Consider the following 20,427-nt stretch of genomic DNA (forward strand, 5'->3'; position numbering starts at 1 on the left):
ATACGCCTGGCCTGGATTTCATTTTTTTAATGGCTGAATAATATCCCATTATGTATATGTACTGCATTTTCTTTATCTGTGCTTCTGTGAACTATTTCTGAAAGTGATTTGACCATAACCAACTACTATTTTAGACTGAAGTTTTTTTATATATATAATGTATATTATATATATTATATTTTGTATTTTTATATATTATATATAATATATATGAAACAGTCTAAAATAGTAGACTAATTAAAGACAGTAGTCTAAAATATATATATGTGTGTGTGTGTGTGTATATATATATATATATTTTTTGAGACGGAGTCTTGCTCTGTCACCCAGGCTGTAGTGCAATGGCGTGATCTCGGCTTACTACAACCTCCGTCTCCCGGGTTCAAGTGATCCTCCCTCCTGAGCCTCCTGAGTAGTTGGGACTACAGATGCATGCTACCACACCTGGCTAATTTTGTATTTTTAGTAGAAATGGGGTTTCGGCATGTTGGCCAGATTGGTCTTAAACACCTGACTTCAAGTGATCCGCCTGCCTCGGGCTCCCAAAGTGCTGGGATTACAAGCGTGAGCCACTACGCCGGCCTATATATGTTTATAACTAACGTTTATAATATGTTTAACAAAATTTAACTCTTTTCTTCCAGGTAATTTATCCTCAGCATTCCAAACTTACTGACAAAGAAGTAAGTAAAAATACTGTTCTGTATAGTTTACTGTTATATTTCTGTTTATTTTTATTGATTATGTGTGTGTCAGCATACATCGCTTTTGTTTTCTTTTTCAGAAAACCAATATTTGCTATTTGTCTTTTCCAGATTCAAATTCAGGTAACTATTTTTCATCTATTGTTTCTGTTTAATTTTATGCTAAGAATACCGGTTATACTGTTAATGTATGAAAATTGATTGAAATAGCATATTAGAATGCAAACAGATCAATGATTTTTATTACTATTTTAATGATGCCTAGTCATATCATTGTAGATTTTACTAGCTTCACCTCTTAAAATAACTGTTATGGTGTGATGAAATAAACCATCAAGGAACAATAAACTCTTGAAATAGTGAAGAAGTTGAAAATCAGCGACACTGATGTATTTAGGGTTCATGGAGTATGTATTAAATAGTTTATATAGTGTGTAGTTTACTTTCAGTTCAGAATCTGGGAGCTTACCAGGAACTCTGTAAAAGCAGTGAACCTAAAAAAAGCCAGGATAAATTTGGTCAGGGAGCAAGGCCATAAGTTGTGTGCAGTAGTTTATATGGGTTAATATATGTAAAGCCTTGGCATAGTGCTTGGTGTATAGAAAAAAACATATAAGGGTCTGTTTATTGTTCAGCTTGGTTTTGCTGGTCTCTTTCAAGCTATTCCTTTTGTGTGGTCCTAATCATTGACATCCTTCAGGTTACCTCTTGTGTTTCACTTTCAAACTAGCTTTTCTTGGCTTATAGTGACCAAAACATTCAGCTTCTCAGGCCACACACAGTTATAACCCTATAAAGCAGAGACAGTCTAGTTTTCTTTCCTTTTATGGTTACTTTTTTTTTTTTTTTTTTTTGAGACAGAGTCTCACTCTGTCACCCAGGCTAGAGTGCAGTGGCGCTATCTCGGCTCACTGCAAGCTCTGCCTCCCGGGTTCACGCTATTCTCTTGCCTCAGCCTCCCAAGTAGCTAGGACTACAGGTGCCTGCCACCACGCCCGGCTAATTTTTTGTTTTTGTATTTTTAGTAGAGAAGGGGTTTCACCGTGTTAACCAGGATGGTCTCAATCTCCTGACCTCGTGATCTGCCCACCTCGGCCTCCCAAAGTGCTGGGATTACAGGCGTGAGCCACCGCACCCGGCCAGTTATTTCTAATATTCTGTTAATTAGTTCTTTCAATCTGATTTGAGAGATTTGACAGTTAAAAATTTTTTTTTAGCATTTTCTCCTTTCTGTGTAAATGCTTCCAGAATTTTTTTCCTATACATTTGGAACTCAGCTTTGGTGAACTATATGAAAGAAAAGTGATATCTTGGTGAATTAGATATTGCCTTTTAGAGATCCCAGTGAGGCATTTTTTTCTGACCTGGAATTATTTTACTGTTCTTTGACCCATTTATGAAATAATGATACAGAGGTCTTGTAGGAATGTATCTTCATTTCAGTTAACATTTTTCTTATAAAATCTGTACATACACTTCCTATATATTGTGATGGGTTAGATTTCCAGGACTCAAAGTTAGCTGAGTTGTGTGGATTGCGGGATGAACTGACTTTTTGCATGGAATCCCAGTGAATTACACTGGATGCTCTTCTCTTTCAGATCATAGCTGGTTGTCATGGCTCCCCTTTGTTTTTCACTTCTCTACACGAGCATGAAGGGGATCAGAATATACCACCCCGAAATATACCACTTTGGTTTAAGAATTGTTTTGAATTGAAGGCAACTGAGAAACAGCAGATGCAAAAAGAGCCCTTTACCCTCCCCCATATGCCTAAAAGCAGGACATACATTTCCCTTTGTGAAGGTGTCACCCCTCCCCTTTCCCATACCAGGAAGAGGAGAAAGATTCTGAATCACCAGAGAAAACTCTTTATCACTGGAGATGGTACCAGCTTGGTTCTGCATAAATAAACCTTGCTAAAATAACCCTTATCTTTCATTAGTTTCACCCATATGTTTACCTTCCCACAATTTACCACCCCTAGAAGTCCAAATCCTTTTTCCTTTGTCTAGTCACTGTGTGCATTTTATTTTATTTTGTTAAAATGGTATCTAAGCTCCCAAGTTTAACCACCTCCTTTAGGTTTTACTTTTTTTTCTCTGAAGCCTTTGTATACATTCGAACTAAATATTTTCTCATTAATCTGTTGTTCGTTTATTTCACAGCCCAGTTAATGAACCTAAGATGGTAGAGGAAAAGTCCCCCACACTCATACATGAAGGCTAAGAAGTTAATTCTGTGGTGTTTAGGTAGCCTATATCTAGTTTTATAGCCTCTGCATGTGTCATTATCAAAACAATTTTTAAGTACTTTTGGCTTATGAATGACCTATAGATTTTTTTTTTCTTTTTTCTTTGTTTTGTTTTTGTTTTTGTTTTTGTTTTTTGAGATGGAGTCTTGCTCTGTCACCCAGGCTGGAGTGCAGTGGCACAATCGCAGCTCCCTGCAACCTCAGCCTCCCAGTTCAAGTGATTCTCCTGCCTCAGCCTCCCAAGTAGCTGGCACTACACTTGCCCGCCACCATGTCCGGCTAATTTTTGTATGTTTAGTAGAGACGGGGTTTCACCATGTTGGCCAGGCTGGTCATGAACTCTCGACTTCAGGTGATCTGCCCGCCTCAGGCTCCCAAAGTGCTGGGATTACAGGCATGAACCACCACACCTGGCTGATTGTTTTTCTTTTTTTTTTTTTTGAGATGGAGTCTCACTCTCACCCAGGCTGGAGTGCAGTGGCTCGATCTCCACTCACTGCAAGCTCCGCCTCCCAGGTTCACGCCATTCTCTTGCCTCAGCCTTCCGAGTAGCTGGGACTACAGGTGTCCACCACCACGCCCGGCTAATTTTTTGCATTTTTAGTAGAAATGGAGTTTCACTGTGTTAGCCAGGATGGTCTTGATCTCCTGACCTTGTGATCTGCCCACCTCGGCCTCCCAAAGTGCTGGGATTACAGGTGTGAGCTACCACGTCCAACTGATTTTTTTCCTCATAGATATTATTTAATGCTTTTTTTATGTGCTGCACATCAAATGAAGTGTGGTTCCTGTGACTTGAAGTATGGTTGGTACAAGGAAAATCTACAAAAGACCTGAAAGCAGGCACTTTGCTGTCTTAACAGATCATCATTATTCTAGGTAGCAAGAAGACCGTATGTTTTGTAAAGATTTGAAATTGCTATTTTTAGTTGTAGTTACCAAAGAGTTTGGTTTTTTAAATGTGTTTATTAAATGAAAATTGGAGGCCGGGTGCAGTGGCTCACACTTGTAATCTCAACACTTTGGGAGGCTGAGGCGGACAGATAACTTGAGGTCAGGAGTTCGAGACCAGCCTGGCCAACATGGTGAAACCCCGTCTCTACTGAAGAATATACAAAATTAGTTGGGCATGGTGATGTGTGCCTGTAGTCACAGCTACTCAGGAGGCTGAGGCAGGAGAATCTCATGAATCAGGGATGCCAAGGTTGCAGTGAGCCTAGATTGTGCCACTGCACTCCAGCCTGGGCAACAGAGCGAGGCTCCATCTCATGAAAAAAAAAGAAAGTTGGGATTACTGTACCAACTTTGAAATAGATTTATTATTTCCCAGGATAGCTTTTAGTTTCTGTAGAAGGAAATCCAGACACAGTAGAGCAGTCTTTAGGAAAGAGACATAAATCAAGCCTGTATTTCCATTGTATACACTTAAAGTAAAACAGCTTGTTAGACTGGATGAAAAAATGACACAGATAAAAATGCTTTTGAGATTGGAATGGTTTGCCCTTCCCAGCCCCTCTGCCACTTTAGATTCTCCTGACTTGAAAAAAGCTTTGTGTGGTTGGTTTTTTAGGTTTTGGTTTTTTGTTCTATTTGAATGGCTTTTATCTTTAGGAGCCTAAGTTTAAAGTGGATCTTCCCTCTGATAAATATTTGTCCAGTGTTTTTTTCCTTATCATTTACCATTAACATCATCTGGATGTAGGTGTTCCTGAGGCTTAAGCTGTGATGAGTGCCCAAGGACAGTAGTCACTGTATTTTAAAGATGTCCAGAGAACAAACTCAGCATTAGTAGAGAGAGTTTGAAGCAATGATGAATCTGAGGGAATCATTAATCCTCCTTGTTCTGGATGAACTTAACATGCAGACAGTATTTGTCTCAACACATTTCTTCTCTGTAGACAGCAGTGACATCATGATGTGCTTTACACTTCCCAGTAGCTAAAGCAGCACTTCTCAGACTGTATTGAAGAGCCAGTTAGGGTTTTTAATATTTCCAGTCTGTTGCAATTGAATTAGAAAAATAAAATGAAATGAGGAAAAAAAGAAATGTAAAATAAAAGTCTAATTTTTTTTTTTTTTTGAGACAGGGTCTTGCTCTGTTGCCCAGGCTGGAGTGTAGTGGTGTGATCTTGGGTCACTGCAACCTCTGCCTACTAGATTCAAGCAATTCTCCTGCCTCAGTCTCCTGAGTAGCTGGGATTACAGGTGCCTGCCATTGCATCCGGCTAATTTTTGTATTTTTAGTAGAGACGAGGTTTCACCATGTTGGCCAGGCTGGTCTCAAACTCCTGACCTCAGGTGATCCACCCACCGTGGCCTCCTGAAGTGCTGGGATTATAGGCGTGAGCCACTGTGCCTGGCCTAAAAGTACAAATTTACTACAGTAATATCAAGTTGCTATGAAAGTTTCTAAATGTATATTCTCAACTTGCATATTTATTTGGTTATGAAACAGTAACGAGTTTATGGACTGGCATCAGTCTATGGAATAAACTGCGAGAAGCTCTGGTCTAAAGTACTGTTTCTCAGCAATCCAGCTTAACCACCTTAATCAGAGAGAGTGACTATATAAGCTGAGGGTCAAGGGAGGGGGCTGGCTCTTGAAGTTTCATGTTTTGTCTTAGTCTTAGACATTTTGATCCACTCTGTAGCTGTGGTTGTACAAATGTAGAAATAACATTTTAAGGCCGGGTGTGGTGGCTTTCACCTGGAATCCCAGCACTTTGGGAGGCTGAGGTGGGAGGATCACTTGAGCCCAGGAGTTCAAGACCAGCCTGGGCAACATAGCAAGATCCCATCTCTAATGAAAACTTTTTTTAAAAAGGCCAGGCGCAGTGGCTTACGCCTGTAATCCCAGCACTTTGGGAGGCCGAGGTGGGCAGATCACCTGAGATCAGGAGTTCGAGACCAACCTGGCCAACATGGTGAAACCCCATCTCTACTAAAAATACAAAAAATTGACCAGGCATGGTGGTGCCTGTAGTCCCAGCTACTTGGGAGGCTGAGGCAGGAGAATCTCTTGAATCCGGGTGGTGAAGGTTGCAGTGAGCCTAGATCCCGCCACTGCACTCCAGCCTGGGCAACAGAGCGAGACTCTGTTTCAAAAAAATAAAATTATGTAAGTTCATTCTTATAACTCTGTTTATAAAAGAAAAAGTCAATTTCCATTAAATTTTTTTCTATTTTTGAGTGAATCATCAGAAAGCTATGGTGCTCACAGCATAACTGTTATATCTTTTTGGATCTTGTAGGTCTTTAGTTTTCTTAGTGAGCATATTGGGTAAGATGCTTGGAATTCAGTACAGTCATAGGTCAAGTTGGGGAATTTTATTTTAGTATCTTTGAATGTTACTACTGGAAGTGACTTTAGAGATTATCTAATAGTATTCCTTGATTTTGTTGACAAGGAAATTGAGGTGAATCTTTCCTCCAAATGTAGCCACCATCCTTTCTTATAACAATACTTTTCTTTTCTTTATACTTTTATCATCCAGTAATGCATCTCTAAGCACTACAGTTTAGTTTTGCCTGCTTTCAAAACATTTTATAAAAGTGGATTTGAACAATATGTGTTCTTTTGTGTTTGGCATTTTTTGCTCATTATTATGTTTGTGAGTCAACATTATATGCAGATATATTCCAAAAATTTTTTATTACATGAGGGATATGGAATAGGAAAAAATAGTAAAGAGACTTAGGAATTAAGATGCATGTTTTACTCTGACCAGCAAGGATGGCTTTGAGCAAGTCACTTGAACTCTTAGAATTTCCTTTTTTTCCTCCAAAACATGACAGAATGGGTTAAAATGATTGATAGGATTGTTTTCAGCTCTAAAATTGATGAAACTGGATAAATGTTATGTTAAACTATCCTTAATTTATTTCATTTTTATTTTCATTAGGTTGTCTTGGAGATACCCAGTTTTGTTTTAGATTTCGACAGTCTTCTGGGAGGAGGGTGTCGCTGCATTGTCTCCTGGATCAATTTGACAAAGATTTACCAGTTTACTTAAAGGTTGGAAAAGTAGTCATAGAAAAATGTCCATTTGAGAGGAAACTTTAGAACTCATTTATTCAGTTACCTCTGACACCATTCAGAAATATTTTGCTTTTGTTTTGCTACTATATTATATAGCTGAATTTCCTAAATGAGTCTTATTCATAAGGATTCAGCATCTGAATGAAAGAGACTTTATACAGTTGCTGTGCTTGAAACATAATGTCATTGTGAATTATAAAAATGGATTAGAATGTTGAGGTAATTTTCTTTCATTTGTTAATAAACTCTTGAATTAGATTTGGGAGTGGAGTTGTACTGTACAGTAAATATCATCTAGAGTTGAGGTAGTCATACTTGATGATAACATAGTTGTCTCTTTTTGATTTTTGAATGAGCCTTGTTTTATTATTTATTTAAAACATTTTAATAATTCAGATGATCTTAGAACCTAGATTTTTTTTAACTACATGAAGAACATTTTCATCTGGATGCCCTATCAGCACATCCAGTGTGACTTGGACATAATTTGCCTGATACCAGTTTTTATAGTTTACCTCCCTGGTTTCACTAAGGGCAGAGATACTACCTGTGAAATGTCTCTTAGAGCCATCTCCTCCTTGCTGTCACTACTAATATATTCTTCCAACCAATGATAATAATAGCTGTTATTTGTTAGGGCTTTTTATGTTCTAGATTAATAAGCATATATCATCTAATTAATCCTCCCTACAGTGTTCCAAGAGAGATCCTTTTGTAGATGAGGGAATTGAGGGCTATTGAGGATAAGAAATTTACCCAAGGACGTCCCACCTCTTGTTTTGTTCCAGCACGATATATCTTATACAGTGTTACCAGCTAAAGTGTACATATATATTATATAAGTAAAATCTAAAATGACTGCGAATTGTTTAATGAGTAAAGAGGTTACTACTTCCTTGTCTTCACTTTTTGGACCTTCTAAAATAAGACCTTTATCCTATCAGAATTTCACCTTCATCTGCTTTCTATGTGTGCCGTATGTATGCCATATTTTAGTCAAACTGAACTATGTGCTTTTTCCTGAGATAGCATGTAGTTTTTTTGTCTTTTGTGTTTTTACCAAAACTCCTAGCCCTTTCAACCTGGAATGCCTTTGTCTTTGTTTATGTCATATCCATCCTTCAATTCCCAATTTAAATACAGCTGCCTCCATGAAATCTTTACTCTTTGCCCATAGCTTTCCTGTAACACTTTGTGCTCTTTCATGGTACCCACCCTCCTATTACAATAATACTCATTTTTCTACTTTTTTTTTTGAGATGGAGTCTCACTGTGTCACCAGGCTGGAGTGCAGTGGTGCGATCTCGTCTCACTGCAACCTCTGCCTCCTGGGTTCAGGCGATTCTCCTGCCTCAGCCTCCTGAGTAGTTGGGATTACAGGCACATGCCACCACACTCAGCTAATTTTTGTATTTTTGGTAGAGACAGGGTTTCATCATGTTGGTCAGGATGCTCTTGATCTCCTGACTTCATGATCCGTCCACCTCGGCCTCCCAAAGTGTTGGGATTACAGGCATGAGCCACTGCACCTGGCCTCATTTTTCTACTTTTCTTATCCCTCCTAAATCATGATATCCTTGAGGAAGAACTGTGTCTTATGCATCTTTTTATCTTCTCTAACACATTACCCTGTTCAAAGTAGGTGGTCAATATATATTTGTTTAAGCAATAATAATCAAATAAGGAACTGAGATAAAGTTTACTCCATTAAGATGTAAATGCTTAAATTTTTTGGAATGGAATTACCTTTCAGATTGTATGTTGATAAACATTGTTATGCTTCGTTATTATTGGGTTAACGTATAACTGACTATATAAGATTCAGATTGGCATTTAACTCCTTTTATTTTCTCTCTTGAAATTGTATGTTAGGATACCTCATTTTGTTTTAAGATTGATCCCTTAATATGACGATCTCAAAATTGTAGGTAGAATTTTTTAGAAACAAAATACAACATTGGGGAAAACAGAATTTGACTGTTTTTTAATTTCAATCACCTAGTATAGAGACGAATAAAGAATATAAGCTGAGTAAGTTATAGGGGGAAAATCTGACTTTAGTACTTAGATTGTGATTAGTACTTTCCCATTTTTGGGCAAGTTAGGAGGGTTTTTTTTTGTTTTAATTTTAAGTTTTTACACACATCATATGGACCACGTCAAGAGTTAGAAGGTTCTGATCTGGCTGTTGCTATCATGATTATTATTTATTGGTGGAAAAGCATAACTAGCTCTTTGTGTATATCTCATGTCTTGATTTGGGTTTATAAAGGAACCTGATGTTAATATTAAAAGATAAAGATATGGATATAGGTATAGATACATATATATGTACCCCCCCACACACACACTTACTTGTCACTTTCTTCATAGAAGGATCCTGCTTATTTTTATGGATATGTGTATTTCCGGCAAGTTCGAGATAAAACTCTAAAAAGAGGCTACTTTCAGAAGGTAATTGTCATATACACTATTAAAGAAAAGTATTTTTTAATTTTGTGATTAGAAACACAGAAACTGTTAGTTTTAAGAGTCTTTAAAGTCTTTGGTATTTTTTATATATATATATATATATATATATATATATGTTTTTTTTTTTTTTTTTTTTTTTGAGACAGAGCCTCACGCTGTCGCCCAGGGTGAAGTGCAGTGGCGCGATGTCGGCTCATTGCAACCTCCGCCTCCCAGGTTCAAGCAATTCTGTGCCTCAGCCTCCTGAGTAGCTGGGATTATAGGTGCCCACCCGACGCCTGCCCAATTTTTTGTATTTTTAGTAGAGACAGGGTTTCACCATCTTGGCCAGGCTGGTCTTGAACTCTTGACCTCATGATCCACCTGCCTCAGCCTCCCAAAGTTCTGGGATTACAGGTGTGAGCCACTGCACCCGGCCTATATATACATATATATTTTTTTGAGATAGAGTTTTGCTCTTATCGCCCAGGCTGGAGTTCAGTGGTGTGATTTCAGCTCACTGCAACCTCCACCTCCCAGGTTCAAGTAGCTGAGAGTATAGGTACTGTATTCCCGAGTACCCGGGATTACAGGCACCTCCCAAGTAGCTGGGATTACAGGTGTGCGCCACCATGCCCAGCTAAATTTTGTATTTTTAGTAGAGATGGGGTTTCACCATGTTGGCCAGGCTGGTCTTGAACTCCTGACTTCAGGTGATGCACCCACGTCAGCTTCCCAAAGTGCTGGGATTACAGGTGTGAGCCACCATGCTTAGCCTTGGGTTTATATTTTATCTTTTTTTTTTTTTTTTTAAATATCATGGACACCTGTCTCTATATGTTTAACTGCTATTGAATTTTTGCTCTGTCTGCTAGATTCCTGACAGTAAGTTACAATTATTGCACAGGATTCTGTCAAAAGCCAGAGGAGTCCACTTAATTTTTACATTTTAGAATAAGGGAAGGAATAAGCAGGTTGTAATATTGTTACAACTAATAAAAGCCTGAACTATGATATCTTTTTTTAAAGAGCTAGTAAATAAACTTTAGCAACATCTTAGCCATTATTGTTTCTATTCCAAATATACAATTCCTTTTGTTTCTTTTTTTTTTGAGACGAAGTCTTGCTCTGTCGCCCAGGCTGGAGTGCAGTGGCCGGATCTCAGCTCACTGCAAGCTCCACCTCCCGGGTTTACGCCATTCTCCTGCCTCAGCCTCCCGAGTAGCTGGGACTACAGGCGCCCGCCACCTCGCCCGGCTAGTTTTTTGTATTTTTTAGTAGAGACGGGGTTTCACCGTGTTAGCCAAGATGGTCTCGATCTCCTGACCTCGTGATCCGCCCGTCTCGGCCTCCCAAAGTGCTGGGATTACAGGGTTGAGCCACCGCGCCCGGCCTCCTTTTGTTTCTTAAAAAGAATCAAGTAAGTCACAGTAGCTTACATTTGTAATCCCAGCACTTTGGGAGGAAAAGGTGGGCAGATTGCTTGAGTCTGGGAGTTTGAGACCAGCCTGGGCAATATGGCAAAACCCTATCTCTACCAAAAATCCACCATGCCCCCCCAAAATAGCCATACTTGATGGCATATACCTGTAGTCCCAGCTACTTTGGAGGCTGAGGTGGGAGGATCACCTGAACCCAAGAAGTTGAGGCAGCAGTGAGCCATGATCACACCATTACATTGTAGCCTGGGTGACAGAGTGAGACCTTATCTCAAAAAAAAAAAAAAAGAAAGAAACAAAAATAAAATAATCTTTCCTATTTAATCCCAGCTAGCAAGACATACCTTTCCCTTTTGTACTCAGAATTTGCCCTGACCACTGATTGGTGTTAGAAAGATAAAGAGTGGTTTTTAAGAAAAAAAAAAGTTTAAAAATTGGCATAATTTGTATCTGAAATGATCAAACCATAACGTTACAATTTCCAACTATGTGGCTATGGCAGTTGAACTATAAAATATAACTCGTAAGTATTTTGCAAAAGTATCAAAATTTGCTCTTTAATAGGAAAAGTTCATATGGCTAATTCCTGATATTGCTATTTTAAGGATAGCAGGAGCTAGGCTTTCGAAGTTACTCATGACATTAGTTTGTTGGTAGGAAATTCTTTTTTTGAAGAGCAGGAAAATCCGTTACATGCTTTTATGTTCTTAAAGTGTAACAATAAGGTTAAACTTTTTGTATTCTGTAGCTATGGTTTTGTTTCCTTTTAGCTATCCACTGTAAAAGCCTTTTTTATTTTAAAATCCACACTTTTTGCTCAATTTAGCTTGTTAGTTATTGCTTATGCAAGAAATGAATGCAAAGCAATTTTTAAAACGTTGTTTTTTTTTTTTCCTCAGTCCTTGGTTTTGATCAGCAAACTACCTTATATTCATTTTTTTCACACTGTGCTCAAACAGATAGCACCAGAGTATTTTGAAAAGAGTGAACCTTATTTGGAAGCAGGTAAGTCTAACATGGTATGAGTTGAGTACCTTTATGAAAGAGTTTTAAGATTTTTACTGGAAATGAATGATTAAAATGAAGTTGATTTATAACAATTTATAAAAATTCAGGCAAGAATTTGAGGAATATATGATAGGAGAAAGGTATAAAACTATTTGTCTGGCATCTGTACCTACAGATATCCAAAACTGTCTGTTGTTATTTCCTCTAACTACTTTGATGATGCTTATTATTATTAGGATAATAATAAATGAATATCGAGTTGACAGTTCTAATACTTAGAGTACTGTTGAAAAATCCTTTTGTCACTTGCTACAGAAGGCCTTTGCCAGTTGATGTGCTTTTGTAGCTAATTAGTGGTAATAAATGAATACGAAAACTCCCTTTAATACTTAGGATATAAATTAACCAACATATGTGTATTTCTGAGTGAAATATAAAATGTTTTCATCACTTTCACTTTTCTTTTGCCTTTTATCTTTCATTCTTCCCAGTATATTTTTTCTGCTATATGGAAAGTAGTTTTCTTATTTCTAATGCCTCATTTTTAATACTTTGATATTTTCACTTATTCTAAGAAAATATTTTGTTATATTTTTCAGCATGTAATGATGTTGATCGATGGCCTGCTCCAGTGCCAGGGAAAACATTACACCTGCCAATCATGGGGGTGGTAATGAAGGTAGTGTCTTATATCTCAGTTGTCTCCTTCTTATTTTTATTTTTATTTTTATTTTTTTGAGACAGGGTCTTGTGCTGTCACCCAGGCTGGAGTACAGTGGCACGATCACAGCTTACTGCAGCCTCAACTTTCCAGGCTCAGGCGACCCTCCCACTTCAGCCCCCCAAGTAGCCAGGACCACAGGCATGCACCACCACACCTGGCTAATTTTTAAACTTTTTGTAGACAGAATCTTGCTATGTTTCCCAGGGTAATTGTGATCTTTTTGGAGAACTTTTGAACAGGCGTGGTGGCTCACACCTGTGATCCCAGCACTTTGGGAGGCTGAGGCGGGTGGATCCCTTGAGCCCAAAAGTTCAAGACCACCCTAGGCAACATGGCAAAACCTTGTCTCTACAAAAAATACAAAAATTAGTGGGGTGTGGTGGTGCACACCTGTAGTCCTAGATACTCAGGATATTGCTTGAGCCTGGGAAGTCGAGGCTGCAGTGAGGCATGTTTGCATCACTGCACTCCAGCCTGCACGACAAAGAAGACCCTGTCTCAAAAAACAAAGACAACAACAAAAAAAGAACTTTGTAGGAAGCTCACATATGGGCTTTGCTTTTTAACCTAATATTAATATTAGTCATGTTATTGCTTTCCCTTGTTTGTCATTGATGTGAGGCATTATAGAGATATTGCAATTCATTTTGCTTCCTAGAACCATTAGTCACACAACTTCAGGCGCCTCTGATATCATGGCATCCTCTAGAGTTTGCAGAACAGTGTCATTTATATGTTATATATGTACACGTACATCCTACCTCCTAGAATTCTGCAACTCCATGGCCCTGCCAGTGCCTCCAGAGATGAGTGATATACAGAAACAGATTACTTGGTAGAATTTAGTATGAATTAATAAAAATTAAGATAAATTGGGAAAGCCATTCATTCTTAGTCCTAAATGATGTTCTTAACACGTGATGTCAGACCACACATGTTCATCACAGGGTATTGTTCTCTGTTAGATTTTTCTTTTAAATGAATTAGCATTTTCCTCTCAGACTTTGTATGAGTTGTACTCTAAGTGCTTTGCAGTTCACTATGGAGTAGGACTTATTTTTGACAATGTTCTCTCTCTACATTTGCCCATTTTTGTAGGATCTGTATTGTGTTTTTCCTTGGGAAATCATCAAAAGTAATACTGATAGCTCTGGATGGAGTGTTCTCATTGTTTCCTGTGAGATTTATCTAAAAATTTGGCAAGCTTGAGAGGGTGTGTTTGGGTGTGTGTATATTAATGAAGCAAAGATTGGAACAATAAACAGGAAGCATTATGAAGCTGATGTCCATTTTGTTTTTCAACATACTTCTCAGGGAGTTAGTGATTACTGTGTATGTGGGTATGGAGACTTTGATTTACTTTCTGCTGTGACTAAAAATAAATATGACCTTAGTTTTTAACTCTGACATAGATAATTTTGTTTTTGTAGCTTTTTTGGCATTAATGACCATACCTTTTTAGCAGCAGGATATTGCACTTCTCATCCCCCATTCTTTTATAGCCAAAAATAATTTCCTGTCTTTCTTTTAGGTACGGATTCCCACATGTCATGACAAGCCTGGGACAACTCAAATAGTGCAGTTAACTCAGCAGGTATTGTGTGGTACTATGGTAGAATGATCCAGCACATATAGTCTCTTTAACAGAATTTTTGAACTAGCAAATGCAGAGTTTCTTGAGTTTATTACATATTTCTGAATATTACTGAAATGTCCCATTAAATAATTTTTAATGAATTGGTAATCTCTAATGTTTCTTAGGTTGTTTTTTCTTGTTATTTCTCCAGTAGAGACTGGAGAACTCAAAATTTATATTTTAATTGTGAGGAAAAGGGAATAGTGAATTTTTTTCAATAAGCCTTGATTCTGGCAAAACCTCTTAGGAGAGTGACCAGCAGACTTCTGATTTTAGGAAACTCAGTTAAAAGGATTCTGTAGTTACAATTGCCCTTTATTTTTCCAAAAGCACCATCTGTTCATGGGTGGAGTTGAAGTTTTCATTTGAAATGTTTTAACTGGTGTAAATTTTTTTGTTGTACTTTGTTCTTTGAATTGAATAAAAAACAAATAGCAGTAGGAAAATTAGTATTTCTGTTACATATCAACCAGTATAATGGGATTATTTCATACAGTTGCAAATTAATCTAATTTTGACTATTGGATTAATTTTTTTTTAAAGAAGGACAGGGTCTCCCTCTGTCACCCAGGCTGGAGTACAGTGGCACTATCGTAGCTCACTGCAGCCTCCAATTCCTGGGCCGAAGTGATTCTCCGACCTCAGCCTCCTAAGTAGCTAGGACTATAGGTGCATGCCACCACACCTGGCTAATTTTTAATATTTTTTGTAAAGATGAGATTTCGCTCTGTTGCCCAGGCTGGTCTCGAATTCCTGGCATCAAGCGATTCTTCCTTCTGGATTCCCAATGTGCTAGGATTACAGGCATGAACTTGGGATTAATTCCTTTTTTTTTTTTTTTTTGAGATGGAGTCTCGTTTTGTTGCCCAGGCTGGAGGGCAGTGGTGCGATCTTGGTTCACTGCAAGCTCCGCCTCCCGGGTTCACGCCATTCTCCTGCGTCAGCCTCCTGAGTAGCTGGGACTATAGGCGCCTGCCACCATGCCCAGCTAATTTTTTGTGTTTTTAGTAGAGACAGGATTTCACTGTGTTAGCCAGGATGGTCTCGATCTCCTGACCTCATGATCCATCTGCCTTGGCCTACCAAAGTGCTGGGATTACAGGCGTGAGCCACCGCGCCCGGCCAGGCTTAATTCTTTATCCATGATATCTGCATTATTTTTGACCTTCTGCTATATTAGGGAAGATTGGGAAGACCCATTCCTTCTCTGGCTGCTCCTAAAGGAAGAGAATCTTAAAAGTTAGATGGGGCAACATGGCTTATTGATCACAAGATAGATATATTTTAAAATTTTCTGTAAATTTTGGTGATATCTTCTCTTATTATTTTTTTTTCTGTCTCTCAGGCAGACACAAATATATCTGTTATTTTACCTACTGTTCATGAGGTGGATATTTTCAGGTAAAGAATAAAAAATTTTGTTAACTGACTTTTCTTTTGCTTTGTGGTGGTGGTGTTAATTTATTTAAAAAATGAATGTTCTTATATAGGATGTGTAAAAAATTGGAAGAAAATAGTTATGTTTTACATGTTATAAATCAATGGTTCATCCCTGGCTCCATGTTATAAGCTTTGGCAATTAGGGAAATTTAGATATAGAATATGTATTATATGTAAAAATATTTTTGTTTGGTTTAGTGTGAGAATCATATTGTAATGATGTTAGAAAATGTACTTTTTTAAAAAAGATGCATTTTATTTGGGAGTGAAATGTCATGAGGTTTGTGTTTTATTTTAAAATACTTCAGTAAGAAAAAATAGATTATATGAAAAATGGCAAATATTAATCATTAAATCTAAGTGATACGTACATGACGTTTCTTATACTGTTGTCTTTATTTTTCTGTATGTTTGAAAAATGTCAACATGGAAAATGAAAAAACAAAAAAGAGATACTGTTAGCACTCAGAAGAGAAATAGAGGAAAAAGAAAAAGTAATGTTTGTGCCTTTACCCAGAGCAGCTAAATCTTTGGATTGGTGCCCAAGTTCTAGTTCCCCAGGTAGTTCTGATGTATAGGCCAGCTTGAAAAACCACTGCTATCAATGAGCAGTTACCAAATGCTCAAAAAGTCGTGAAAGACTTGAAATGGATTTTTTTGTTGGGATCTTTTTTCTTTCTTTTTTTGAGACAGAGTCTCACTCTGTTGCCTAGGCTGGAGTGCAGTGCTGCAGTCGTGGCTCACTGCAGCCTTCGCCTCCCAGGTTCAAGCAATTCTCCTGCCTCAGCCACCCAAGCAGCTGGGACTACAGGTGCACACCACCATGTCTGGCTACGTTTTTGTATTTTTAGTAGAGATGGGGTTTCATCATGTTGGCCAGGCTGATCTGGAACTCCTTACCTCAAGTGATCTACCTGCCTTGCCCTCCCAGAGTGCTGGGATTACAGGTGGGAGCCACTGCGCCTGGCCAACCTTTTTGTTTGTTCATTTGCTTGTTTGTTTTTTATGACTTGTAAACTACATGGAATACTGCTTCAAAAGATTGATTAGTTAAAAAAAAAAAGAAAAGAGTGATTAGTTTTATATGTTGCTCTAGCACAGTACATTCATCCTATTTCTAGGTATTTATTCAATAAAAATGAAAATTTGTCTACATGAAGACCTGTATGCAAATGTCTATATAGTAGCTTTATTCATAACAGTATAAAACTATATATAACCGAAGTATCCATCAATGGTAAATGGACAAACAAAATGCAATACATGAATGCACATAGAATACTATTCAGCATTAAAAAAAAAGAAGCAACAGTTGATATATGCAATAATATGAAAGACTTCCAAAAGCATTATGCTAAGTGAAAGTTTCCAGATATTTAAAGATACTTACTGAATGATTCCATTTATATGATGTTCTGGAAAAGACAAAAATATAGGGACAGAAATCAGATCAGTGGTTACCTGGTGCTGGGGGAGGAAATCTACATAAGGGCTGCAGGGATTTTGTGAGGTGATGGAACTATTCTAGATCTTTGATAAGGGTAAATTTTACTGCATATAAATTATAAATGTGACTTTTAAAACAAATTAATTTTCTTAAAAATTACATGTTATAGCATTGTTAGGATGAAAAGAGGGAGTGTCCCCCAAATAAATGAATAAATGTTACAGGAAAAATATACAAAGAAGAATGTGTACTATTTCTTGTTTTGATACTTGACTCATGAGGGAATAATTTGTTTGCAGAATTGGCATAAATTAATATGGAGTTCAATTATCAGACAATTTTTCTTTTGAACTTTCGGGTATGAGTCTTAGGCTTTATTGTTTGTTACTGATTATCTTAGCTTTTGTGGTACATCTTGCATATCCCATATCTGAAATGCTCAGAATCAGAAGTGTTTTGGATTTTGAACTTTTTTGCATTTGGGGATTTTTTCATATACATAATGAGATATCTTGGGGACGGGCCCCATTCTAAACACAAGGGTCACTTGTGCTTCATATACACCTTATACACATAGCCTGAACGTAATTAAAAAAATTTTTTTTAATGATTTTGTGCACGAAACTAAATTTTGATTGCATTTTGACTTTGACTCATCTCGAGGTCATGTGTGGAATTTTTCACTTGTTGCATCATGTCAATGCTCAAAACCTTTTGGATTTGGGAACATTTTGGAATGTAGATTCTCATATTAGGGATGCTCAACCCTTAGTTAATTACCTCCATCACTAACACCTTTGATTAGCACGTGTCTCGTCTCCTGGATGTGAATTACATAATACTGGTTTAAGAGTGGGGCAAGTTAGTTTGTTGTTTTTAAGTTCTTTTTTCCCGCCAGATGTGGTGGCTCAAGCCTGTAATCCCAGCACTTTGGGAGGCTGAGGTGGGTGGATCATGAGGTCAGGATTTCGAGACCAGCCTGACCAACATGGTGAAACCCTGTCTCTACTAAAAATACAAAAACTAGCTGGGCATGGTGGTGGGCACCTGTAATCTCAGCTACTCAGGAGGCTGAGGCAGGAAGATCGTTTGAACCCGGGAAGCGGAGGTTGCAGTGAGCTGAGATCGTACCACTGCACTCCAGCCTGGGCGACACAGTGAGACTCCATCTCAAAAAAAAAGAAGTGAGGCCGGGCGCGGTGGCTCAAGCCTGTAATCCCAGCACTTTGGGAGGCCGAGATGGGCGGATCACGAGGTCAGGAGATCGAGACCATCCTGGCTAACACGGTGAAACCCCGTCTCTACTAAAAATACAAAAAACTAGCCGGGCGAGGTGGCGGGCGCCTGTAGTCCCAGCTACTCCGGAGGCTGAGGCAGGAGAATGGCGTGAACCCGGGAGGCGGAGCTTGCAGTGAGCTGAGATCCGGCCACTGCAGTCCAGCCCGGGCTACAGAGCAAGACTCCGTCTCAAAAAAAAAAAAAAAAAGAAGTGAATTTCTAATTATTTTCCCAAGGCATGGCTGTTTTGGTGGGAGGAGCTTAGCATAAAGGCATGGTACTCCAGAACGGGAATATAAATGTGGTACTAAAAAAAAAGAACCAGTGATTTCCTTACAGACCTTCATTTCAGTAATCCTATACTGCAGTTAATTTGGTGCACACTACTGTTTTTTTTTGAGACAGAGTCTCGGTCTGTCACCCAGGCTGGAGTGCAGTGGTGCGATCTCGGCTCATTGCAACCTCCGCCTCCTGGGTTCAAGCGATTCTCCTGCCTCAGCCTCCCAAGTAGCTGGGACTACAGGCTTGTGCCACCACATCCGGCTAATTTTTTGTGTTTTTAGTAGAGACGGGGTTTCACCATTGTTAGCCAGGACGGTCTCGATCTCCTGACCTCGTGATCTGCCCGCCTCAGCCTCCCAAAGTGCTGGGATTACAGGCGTGAGCCACTGCGCCCAGCCTACTACTAATATTTTTTTAGTTCGAGACAAGTTGCCTTTCCTGAATGTTAAAAACTTAACCTCTCACCCAAAAAAATGACTTTGATAACATATTATCAGTATAATACAAAGCTTTCAAAGAGTGATTTATCTTGTAACTATACTTCCTATCTTCTATTTGTGCCCTTTGCTAATAATATATTAATATACTTGAAAGACAATAATTTGCAACTTGGTGCCTTAAAGGAATCCCATTATTAAAGTTGGTCAGATGTTTTCATGTAGGACTTTTTCATTTTTCCTTTGCTTATTTTTACAAACCAACAGAAAAGTGGCAAGTACAATACAGAAGACTTTTTTCTTGAACCATTTGGTAGTAAGCTGGAGACTTGGTGCCCTGTCATCCCTTAATACTTTAGATTCTATTTCCTACAAACAAGTATACAGTGCAACCATCAAAATTGGTAAAATCAACATTGATAAGTTAATATCATCTAATACTAAGACCAGTTCAAATGTTACCAGTTGTTACAATAATGTCTAGTTAAACTGAGAATAATCTGTTGCATGTAACTGTCACATCTCATTCAGTCTAGAATAGTTCTTTAGTTTCTGACTTTCATGATCCTGATATTCTTACAGATTACAGGACGGTTATTTTGCAGAAACTCCTCAGTTTAGGATTGTCTGGTATTTACTCATGATTAGATTGAGGCTCTGCATCTGTCAGGAGGTGGCACATAAGTTGAGCTTGCCTTGTTTTTGATGATGTTCAGTTTGATCACTTGATTAATGTGGTATCCTCCAAGCTTCTCCACTGATAAGTTAATTGTTTTTCCTTTTGTAACTGGGTATTTTTGGGGAAGATATTTGAAATTATGTATGTTACTTATTGATGTGTAACAAATTATCCCAATACTTAGGCTTAAAAGAGCAAACATTATTTCACACAGTTTCTGAGGGTTGGAAATCTGGGAGCTGCTTAGGTGGGTCGTTCTGGCTCAGAGTTTTTTATGTGGTTGCAGTCAAGATGCTATCTGTGGTTTCAGTCAGCTGGACATAGGAGTCTGGAGAGTCTGCTTCCCTACAGGGCTTACTTACACAGCTGTTGACTGGAGATCGCAGTTCTCTGTGGCTGTTGTTAGGAGGTCTCAGCCCTAGCCTTATGGACTTCTCCATAGGGCTGCCTAATGTTCTCACAACATGGCAGCTAACTTTTCCCAGAGCAAGTACTGAGAGAAGGCTGAAGCCACAGTGTCCTATATGACCTAGCCTTCAAAGTTGTACATTGTCATTTCTACCATATTCTGTTCATTACAATCAAACCACTAATCTGGTCCACACTCAA

General features: G+C 38.4%; 1 protein-coding gene across 1 annotated transcript in view; it reads left to right on the forward strand.

The window, feature by feature from the left end:
• Nucleotides 1-20,427, forward strand: part of DENND6A (DENN domain containing 6A) — a 62,862-nt gene that overhangs the window by 23,038 nt on the left and 19,397 nt on the right. Inside the window, exons 2-9 of the mRNA XM_073009599.1 lie at nt 645-683; nt 785-827; nt 6,861-6,973; nt 9,371-9,451; nt 11,787-11,892; nt 12,495-12,574; nt 14,151-14,213; nt 15,601-15,656. Of these exons, the coding sequence (XP_072865700.1) occupies nt 645-683; nt 785-827; nt 6,861-6,973; nt 9,371-9,451; nt 11,787-11,892; nt 12,495-12,574; nt 14,151-14,213; nt 15,601-15,656 (581 nt within the window). The remainder of the gene's footprint in view (nt 1-644; nt 684-784; nt 828-6,860; nt 6,974-9,370; nt 9,452-11,786; nt 11,893-12,494; nt 12,575-14,150; nt 14,214-15,600; nt 15,657-20,427) is intronic.

Source organism: Chlorocebus sabaeus, chromosome 22 (genome assembly GCF_047675955.1).
Source record: "Chlorocebus sabaeus isolate Y175 chromosome 22, mChlSab1.0.hap1, whole genome shotgun sequence".
In the NCBI taxonomy this organism is placed as follows: Eukaryota; Metazoa; Chordata; class Mammalia; order Primates; family Cercopithecidae; genus Chlorocebus; species Chlorocebus sabaeus.